This window comes from Montipora foliosa, chromosome 7 (assembly GCF_036669935.1).
Source record: "Montipora foliosa isolate CH-2021 chromosome 7, ASM3666993v2, whole genome shotgun sequence".
In the NCBI taxonomy this organism is placed as follows: Eukaryota; Metazoa; Cnidaria; class Anthozoa; order Scleractinia; family Acroporidae; genus Montipora; species Montipora foliosa.
In genome coordinates, this window is record NC_090875.1 from 38113473 (window position 1) to 38123472 (window position 10000).

The 10000-nt window shown below is 40.5% G+C and overlaps 1 protein-coding gene across 6 annotated transcripts in view; it reads right to left on the bottom strand.

The window, feature by feature from the left end:
- The window catches only part of LOC138009470 (uncharacterized), a 210653-nt gene that overhangs the window by 37127 nt on the left and 163526 nt on the right, over positions 1–10000 (bottom strand). For all 6 annotated transcript variants that reach the window (XR_011124400.1, XR_011124399.1, XR_011124401.1 and 3 more), the window contains one exon: positions 9980–10000. This exon is cut by the window's right edge and continues 12 nt beyond it. Coding sequence is in view for 1 of the 6 variants with exons in the window: in XM_068856497.1 (XP_068712598.1) it covers positions 9980–10000 (21 nt within the window). In the remaining 5 variants the exon portion in view is untranslated. The remainder of the gene's footprint in view (positions 1–9979) is intronic.

Genomic DNA, 10000 nt, shown 5'->3' on the forward strand with positions numbered 1-10000 from the left:
AATAATCTTAGCAGTCAAACCTTTACAGCAATAAATTTCGAGCTGGCAGTTAAAGTATGAACATTTCATGAATACGTTTCTAAAGAACCAAAAATCATGGAGAATGGTTTACAAGAAACTAACTTCTGACCAAGGGGAACGACCACTATTACGCAGTTTCAGCAAAGACCACGGCTACGGCTACGACAACTCCACAAAGAAATAATCTGATTGGTTTAAAAACAAAAAAAAGGAAAAAACACTTCTGCTGCTCCTGCAGCACGAATTTCCTTGCATCTCTTTGCCATACTCCACAAAACCACGACGTCAAATCACCAAATTTTAGGTTTTGACGACAACGTGAGCATATAACAATGAACCATTCATTTTCTCTTTTTCCTTTAATTAAAACCCCGTCGCACCCATCAAGTTACTGGATAGTTCGCCCTTATTGTATAAGGTTAACAAGACGGAATAATCGGGAAATACTTGCGATAGCTCTTAAGTTATACTTTAAAGTGACGTTTTCGTCGACGTTGCCGTTTTCCTTACCAGATGAATGTAAATATTGAGGAGAAAAACCCTATCATCTCTCTTCTCTGTGCACAAAGAGTTCCAAATTATTTGATTTCCTTTTCAGATTTTTACATAGACGGCTAGCGACTAATAGCTTTCTGAAAAAATAGCAAGTAGAGAGGAAGGAAAATGCACCTTCTGCCATTACCAAAAATGAGATCTGGTGCATTTATTCTGCGAATGTGAAAAAACTAGAACGGAATGACCCCTCCATATGGCTACAAGCGGGTCACATGCTTTCAAGAAAGAACCATTTAGGAATGGAAACTGCCTTAGGCTTGAAGCCAGACAACTGTTATTTTAAACTCCAAATATATATTTTTTCCTCGTGTCTATGCAACGAGTCTCTTGAAACCTTAACCTTAAATCTTCAAATATTGATCCCTCTTCTAGTTTTAAACTGTATTTACATATGTAAGAATAACGGTTTTCTTACCACAAAGGAAGGAAATTGTCTGAAGTACTAGAAGTCGTCTTTTCTTTATTATTTTTTGTCATGCTAGAAAACATGAAATTTAGTGCAATTAGTGCTTGGTAGTATCATATTTTATCTCACGTTCGTATATAACCTGGCGGACGGAATAGGCGACGAAAACCCTCTGGTACAGGCCGTTCAGAACCTCAGTTCCACGCCCCGTTTGATTCACATCGAGAAATCTCAGTAAATTGATAGGTAATATAACCTACCAATCAGCTTCTTCGGTTCCCACGGTACATTCGTCTTATTTACATTGATGTCAAAATCAAAAATTCAATGTTCCATATAAAACTTTGATTTCGAATATGAAAATAAAAACTCAAATTTGAAATTTGGATGTCAAATTCCGAAGTTGAATTTTGGCGGACATATGCGAAAAAAAAATGTAGAACCCACTGAACTTTTTCTGCATTCAAAGCCTCGATTTCCGGAATATTGCAGCGTTTCGATTATGGCCACAGTGGGCACGAGAAACCAGGTTGACAGCAATTGAAAACTTCTTCAGGTTGACAGCAATTGAAAACATCTAGTTGGATAACTACGCTACCAATGAGCTCAGAAAACTACAACCTAAACAAGGGGGAATTCTACGATTCACTAAGTTTAAGGTACCGTTGGACATCGAAGTACCTCCCGTCTGTATGTCCATGTGGCAAGAGATTCGATGTCGACCATGCCATGTCGTGTATGAAAGGTGGGTTTGTGCATAGGAGGCATGACGAAGTGCGAGATTTGTTCGCATCGCTGCTCCAGGATATGTGCCATGATGTCGAGATCGAACCACAGACCCTAACTGCAGACCCTACGCAGACCCTAACTGGACACATTCTAAGTAGCAGTACCAACTCATCAGATGAAGCTTGCCTGGATGTTAGTGCGCGAGGGTTTTGGCAAAGGGGGCAACGTGCATTTTTTGATGGAAGTGTTTTTAACCCATTCGCAAAGAGCCACCTAAACCAAAGACTTGAAACCGCATTCACTTCCATCGAGAATGAGAAAAAGAGGCACTACAATCAGCGCATCATTGAGGTTGAGCATGGCTTCGTCAGCCCCCTCGTGTTTACACCCTATGGCGGAAGTGGAAGGGAAGCTGAGCGCTTCTTAGCTGAGCTCGCGCACTAAGTCTCTGAGAACAAACACATGAGCTACAGCACTTTGATTGGCTGGCTCAGAGCCAAACTCTCCTTCAACCCACTAAGATCAGCTGTGGTATGCATAAGAGGTTCAAGAGAACCCAGGCAGGAGTTTAATGTTGACGTTACAGAAGCAGTAATCACTGAAGCAACTGGAAAGATCAGATAATTAACTGTATATACATATTACATATATATTTTCTTAATTTTAGTCCTTGTTAGGTGAGGTTTCAATAAAGTTTCCATTTTCATTGAAAACCTGTTTGAACTACTTTCTGTTGGTAAACCAATCAGAGTACTCGTTAGAACTGACAAGTTCCTGGAACCAATCGAATTGCTAGAGTCAAAATCTGACTTTGGGAATATGAAACGGCATCCCATTGGACCGGCCTTCTTAAAAAACTCGAAGGCCTGTCCCAGAGCTTTTTTTTTCTGCTTCGCGACTCGCTATTCCGTCATTCTAAGAGAGAAAAAACCTCTGGCATCCAGGGTAGTTCGTATCAGTAATACTACTGGGTTGGTGTTGTAATGTTTACTGTCGAGTACAATGCGTTAATGGCGTTACTTAGTATAGGTATAAATAAAGTTGTTTCGTGAAAAATAAAGATAGAAAAACTTTGAAACCACCTGCTTAACAAGTGTTCCTTGGCGTTAAAATAAATTAATGTAAAGAGCCGGATTGTCATGATTTTTGTTTTTTGGTAAAAACTGTGAGGCACAAAGAAAATGTTTTCCCGTACAACCATTATTTTAGGGGAGGGGTCGAGAGAGATGCAAAATCGATGGCTTTCGGTCATAAATCATGCAGATGCTGACATCAGACATTTTTGAGACTGTGTTTGTAGTTGTAATTTCGGCTGAGTAGCAGCACTTAATCTTGACGGACGAAGCTGCGACTTAAAGGCCCAGAAATACGGGCAACATTTTTCGTGCAACTTGTCGCGCAACGGTGTTGCGTTGCAAGAGATGGTTTGTTGCGCGTATTACCACCTTCTTGCGCAACACTTTTTTGTGTTGCAAAAAGTAGACGTCGCTTTTGCTTTTTGCAACATGAAAATTTGTTGCACGAGGAGGTGGTAATACGCGCAACAAACTATCTCAACTTGCAACGCAACATTGTTGCGCGACAAGTTGCACGGAAAATGTTGCTGGTATGACTGGGCCTTAAAGCGCAAAAGAATTGAAAGCCAATAAAGGACTTCTTTTTTACATTAATGACGTCAATTACCAACGGAAATTACTCAGCTAGGATGGAGCGCCAATGGCATTATTTAGAGAACCCAAAATCACCAAATCATCGGAAAAATCCACAATCATTAGCCATATAATCTTATTATTTACAGGAGTATACGGACAGCATTTAGTACCACAACTTCCCGAACAAGCAAGTGTCCCATCTATATTGTCTTAACCAACTGCTCTGAAATATCTAAAACCCGTCCATGCATTTCTTTGTAAAATTTCATGCCATTTTGTAAGTATCTGTCCAAGAAAGCTCTAACCGCGTTTCAAAGAAAAAGCTAATTAGTAAACAAACCCTGTGAGGCGGCTGGTATGTCGGCAGATAGTTAGAGATTGAATAGGTCTGAAAAAGAAACATTTGGCCGGGAAGCGACAGAAATAATGGGAGGACAAATATCGATGCAGATGGGAGTTATTGTGTAATATCCGTCCTGTGAGCTTACACCATATGACATTAAAGAAGAGGCTTACTGCTGTTCGATGTTGCTGTTGGAGAGCCACTGGGAGCTGTCTCGCCTAGGGTTGCCGCTGTTTCTATTACCTAGCTTCATTGATGTCTACAGTTTCGATAAAAGTAGTTGGGAAACTCGTGGTTTCCTCAAAGATAAGGTCTCTTTTATGTATGAAATAAAGTTCTGTGACTGATGAGTGGAACAGTGTTTCACCGTCCTCGTTGAAATGGCATCAATTTGGCGGTGTCATTGCCTTTTTGAACTTACGTGCTGGGGTGCACGGATGGCGCAGTGGTGAGAGCGCTCGCCTCCCACCAATGTGGCCCAGGTTCGATTCCTTGACTCGGCGTCATATGTGGGTTGAGTTTGTCTGCACCGAGAGGTTTTCTCCGGGTACTCCGGTTTCCCCTCTCGTCAAAGCCAACATTTGCCTTGTTGTGTTAATTGTTAATTTCACTTTACAGTGTCCCCAATTAGTGCTCCAGCGCTAAATCTACTAGACACTTAAATAAAGTTTCTTTCCTTTCCTTTCCTTTACGTTCTCACCGCAACATTATCTATGGCCTAATCAGGACAAGATATCTTAGAGTTTTAATGCATCTAAACTCTGGTACTGGATCGATGAGGTCAACGCCGAGAGGGAAAAAGCTATTTCCTCTAATTCTGATCAAAATAATCTTCTGAAATTGACTGACTTTACTTGGTATATTCCTTGTTGGTTTTTTTTTTTTTTTTTTTTTACATATTTCATGTTTTCATATTCGATTGATTGAATTGACAGGCTGAATAGGGCTGCCCAATAAAACTAGTAGTAATCACGGATTAGTAAAGTGCGTTCGATGTCTAGTAAAATAATATTTTTTATTGTACTGATTGCCCAGAAATATTCAGGTAAAGTGGACTTGTGGGGTGCTTTCTGGCAGTACGCAGAGAGAGCTTGAATCTCCTGTGCAAAGCAGCCGAGTTGACAAATCACAACTCGGCATCGTTGACGACACGAATTGCCAAGCTGGTGGGAATTGCAGTGTCTGTTTCCTACAAAACTCACTACTGCAAAGCTTTATGATGTTCTGATAAGTAGCTTTAGTCATATTTTCTAGTGATACTTCGAATAAATTAACACAACTTCAATAACCTTTGAAAAAAAAAAAAGGCGAAGAAAACAGCCGAGCAACCAACACGCACAACTAGCTGCAAAGCACGTAGAAATATGGGCATTTTTTACCACTTTCATTTCAGCATGCCGGCATTGCGATACAAACCCGATGCGGAGGCATGACAAATTCACAATCAAATCAGATAGAGGTGATGTGACCATCGGCCAGCCAGTCCAAGATGGCGTCCAAACCCTGAAATCGCGTGGCATTACGAACGATATCCGCGAAACATACTAGGGACATTCGTAAAACGACCCGATTAGAATGCGTCCTCCTTCGTCGGAACGCAATGGAATAAAAGCTATATTTTTTTTTCCTTTTCATAAAATGAACAATCAAAGGTGTTTACAATTTCACTTAAACAACCAAATCGTCTTTCGCCACACTGGACCAGGTTCCCATCACTGCATAGTAGAGCTGGATCCTTACGCTTTTGTCGTATTGATTCACTGATGCTATATTCTACGACCTCGGTGGTATTGTAGGTAGGTATTGTAGTACAAGGATTGACACAGTAACACACCCTCTTTAGCCATTTAGAATCCTCCACCTTATTGATGTTGATCACAAGGTGTTTTTGTTGGCTAACACTTTCCAAGTAGTTGTGTAACTCCTCTTGGGCAGCAATGAAGGCGCAGGGGTACTCAGGGCATTTCACATACTTGAATTTAAGTCCTTATATTTAATGCTCCAAAACGCACACGTGAAAAGTGCAAGTCACGTGTACCATCTTCTTCGGTGAATAATAAGGATACTGACCCAATACGTTCTTCAATGGTGGTGGCCTCGATCAGCGGCCAAATCTGCCTTGCGGATCTGCTGTAATATTTGCTCAGCGGGCGCGATTTCTTTCGTCTCCTCTTTCGCTTCCTCTGTTGTGGACTAAACGTCAGCTGCCATAGCTGCGTGGGTGCCATCTTCACAAACTTGTGTGACCTCTGTCGTTTCGCGATGCTCATTTTGAGCAAAGTCCCAGCGTAAACGTATGGTTCATCTCCGTTGATATTGTTAAGAATCGTTTAGTCAAACTCACGACAAAGACCATCATGCACGTTTTACTTATGTTCGAATTTGGTAAAAGACAAAACTGGTTCTGCGTAGTGTTACTATCTCAATATGTGTTACTCAGGATGACCATTGTTATTTGCTCACTTCAAGTGAAACATGATGAATAAAGATCGCAGTTTTTGTTTTATTACGATAGAAAGCATCTTTTGTGACTAATAAAGTCTTGTTCAATCTGGAAATATACACCCGTTCTGTCATGCTGTTCATCTTTAATAAAGAGTCCTGCGTGCATTTTCCATACAGTTTTAATTGATACACCATAAAATGGCTGTTTTGTTTTAACGACATTGTCTTTGCTTCTCATTTCACAATGGGACAATCCTGGAACGTTTTTGGTGTATACGACTTACAATGCTATTCGCTCAAAAATGCTTTTTGGATGTTGACTTTTTATCGTCAATGAAGGAACAAGAAATGTTCTGCTTGTGTCTTTGACTTCAAAAGGTCTTTTAGTTCATACCAGAAATTCTTTTCGACATGGAAATAAAATAGTGCTGCTCTCAATTGTCCTGACTGCAGCTTCCATCCCTTCGAGTTCACATGTAAAGTCAGTCTTTCTTCATGGTAAAGTATCACCACACACTCGATCCCAAACAAAAGAATTCAACAAGGTAACCACTTTTTCTTCGAGTTTCAATCTTTTCATTTGTGAGGTTAGTGATTCCATGTCCAAGGCAAAGAGCTCCCGTTTTATCACGATGTTCGTCTTTAACGCGGATTCCTGCGTGCGTTTTCGTCCGAATATACCTATAAATCTTTATTTATATTTGAACACAAGAGAAAAGACAAGTTTTAAACGACAACACCTATATGTTGGAGGCAAACAGCTTTCTTCATCAGGGTGAATGACCGTTACACCCTCAAGCGTTCTTACGTGATTTTAATACAAAAGTGAGGTAACAAACCATGCGCGCGCGAAATAACGAAAACATCTGTGTTCGTGCGTGATAAAATAAGCTCTAAAAATAGTTACCGAACTCGACCCTTGCGACGGTTCTTGCTATAGAAAAAGTCATTCTCGTTAAGACCCCATGGTCAGATGGTTTCAAGTCTATAAGCCCGCTGGCCTTCCTTTCCCAAAAGATCACTAGCATTAGTCACTTTGTCTATTAACAGAATAGACATATCATCCAGCCTGCAATGTCCCTGTGAGCAGAAATAACTGTAGATTACGTCATCTAAGTCTCTGTCTTCCGGTGCAAGACGCGCGTGTCTTCTCATCCTACTCTTGTGGTTATTATGGGTAAGCTCTTTCCGAGCCAATGACCCAACACGCTGGTGCTTATACCCGGTTTCCGTAGCATTAAGCGACTGGGAGTATTTTTAAATCCCCCCTGGATGGGATGCTAGTCCATCGCAGGGTTACCCCAGCATTACGCCGGTACCCATTTATACACCTGGGTGAAGAGAGGCACCGTGAGAGTAAACTGTCTTGCCCAAGAACATAACACAATGTCCCCCGCCGGGACCCGAACCCGGACCACTCGCTCCGGAGTCGAGCACACTAACCACGAGGCCATCGCGCCTCCCTGTGGTTATTAAACCTAAGCCTAAATTTAGTTGTTGTTGACCTTACATATTGCTTATCGCAACTTTTACATGAAATGAGATACACAACATTACTGCTATTACAATTTAAATTATACTGAATGTCGAACGTTTTACCAGTAACATTACTTGTAAATTTGTTTCCAAATTTCAGAAAGTTGTCGTCTCTGCATATCTGGCATATCGACGACTCACAACTACGGCTACCTTCAGCCTTAATCATCTTTTTTTTAACTTTAGCCCGGACGAGATAGTCCTTCAGACTCTTTGGTTTTGTAAAAGCCAACACCGGAATCTCCCTAATCGCCTTTCCACATTTTTCAGACAATTGGAGCATTGGAAGTAGATCCCTGAGAATTCTGCCAATGTTTGGCAGTCCTGGATGGTAGGTAACAATAAATGGCGTCCTAGTACTATTTCTCTTTGTTGTTTCTGTAGCTGATGAACTGTTTGATCAACAAGCGACAGAATTGACAGGTTTCTTGTGTACACGAGGTTACAACGGGCATTTTGTTAAGCAGCAAGTCCAGAGAGCGAGACTGTTATCAAGGGAATAACTGTTGACTCCAGTACAGAATCGACAAAGAGACATAGTACTAAGACGCCATTTATTGTTACGTACCATCCGGGACTGCCAAACATTGGCGGAATTCTCAGGGATTTACATCCAATGCTCCAATTGTCTGAAAAATGTGGAAAGGCGATTAGGGAGATTCCGGAGCTTGCTTTTAGGAAACCAAAGAGTCTGAAGGACTATCTCGTCCGGGCTAAAGTTAAAAAAAAAGATGATTAAAGCTGAAGGTAGCCGTAGTTGTGGGTCGTCGATATGCCAGCTATGCAGAGACGACAACTTTTTGAAATTTGGAAACAAATTTACAAGTAATGTTACTGGTAAAACGTTCGACATTCAGCATAATTTAAATTGTAATAGCAGTAATGTTGTGTATCTCATTTCATGTAAAAGTTGCGATAAGCATTATGTAAGGTCAACAACAACCAAATTTAGACTTAGGAGTTAATAACCAAAAGAGTAGGATGAGAAGACACGCGCTTCTTGTACAAGAAGACAGAGACGTGGATGACTTAATCTACAGTTTTTTCTGCTCACGGGGACATTGCAGGCTGGATGATATGTCTATTCAGTTAATAGACAAAATAATTAATGCTAGTGATCTTTTGGAAAAGGAAGGCCAGCGGGCTTATAGACTTGAAACCATCCGACCATGGGGTCTTAACGAGAATGTTTTTTTCTATTGCCAGAACAGTCGCAAGGGTCGAGTTCGGTAGCCATTTTTGCAGCTTATTTTACCACGCACGAACACAGAGGTTCTCGTTATTTCGCGCGCGCATTGTTTGTTACTTCACTTTTGTATTATTATCACGTAAGAACGCTTGAGGGTGTAACGGTCACTCACCCTGATGATGGTAGCTGTTTGCCACCGAAATATAGATGTTGTTGTTGTTGTTGTTGTTAAACAATTTGTTGGATGCTTGTGAAAAATCTATATTTGTATTGGTGTACAGTTAGCCGCCATTTTGAATATGTTTATTGACAGGGTGCCGCTAAACCAGTTTTTTTGTCCTGTTTTCCAACCTAGGTTAATATATACTGACCAGAGTGGTTTCTCTTTGGTCGTTTATGACATCACATTTACCTCATTAGCTCCTTGCCTTTCCCATTGTTCTATTAGCTTTATATTTGCGATACCAGCAGGATGGTAAAACACTTCTCTCTTACAACATAATTTAACATTCAACCTCAGTACTTGAACCATATCAATAAATAATAATGAAATAAGAGAAAAACACCTATGAATACCTAAATGTGCTGCATCTTAATAAAACCCCTCTACCTGTCCTCAAAACTGGTTTGATTAGCCCTCTTTTTTCAGCTCATGAATGTACGTGACGTGCACCTCATGAAAACCCCCTAGCCTCATAGCCGCAATCGTGAATCTTGAATAATTCTGAAGGGCAGCCATTTTGAATATATGGATAAAATATGCCCAATCATCTGGAGTATACTACTTTTCATTATATTTCTACTGTTTATTCACCACCTGTGACCTAACCAATATATACAGTTTTAAATAAATGGAATTTTAAACCGGAACTAATCCCGTTTCTTGGCCTGGGTAAGAATTTATGAAATTGTTTGATGCTTAAATGGAAGTCAGAAAATGTTGCTGGCTCAATAGTTTTAACTATATGAGCAGAAGCAGTAAATACCAAACCCTTGACATTTGGATTGTTACTTCCGTTTTAGAAACCGGCTCCAACCTTCCTCTTGTCATACACCACTGTACTAGTTATTACACAGAAACAACAAAACCAACATGACAATACCTCGATATCGCGCTTCCAACT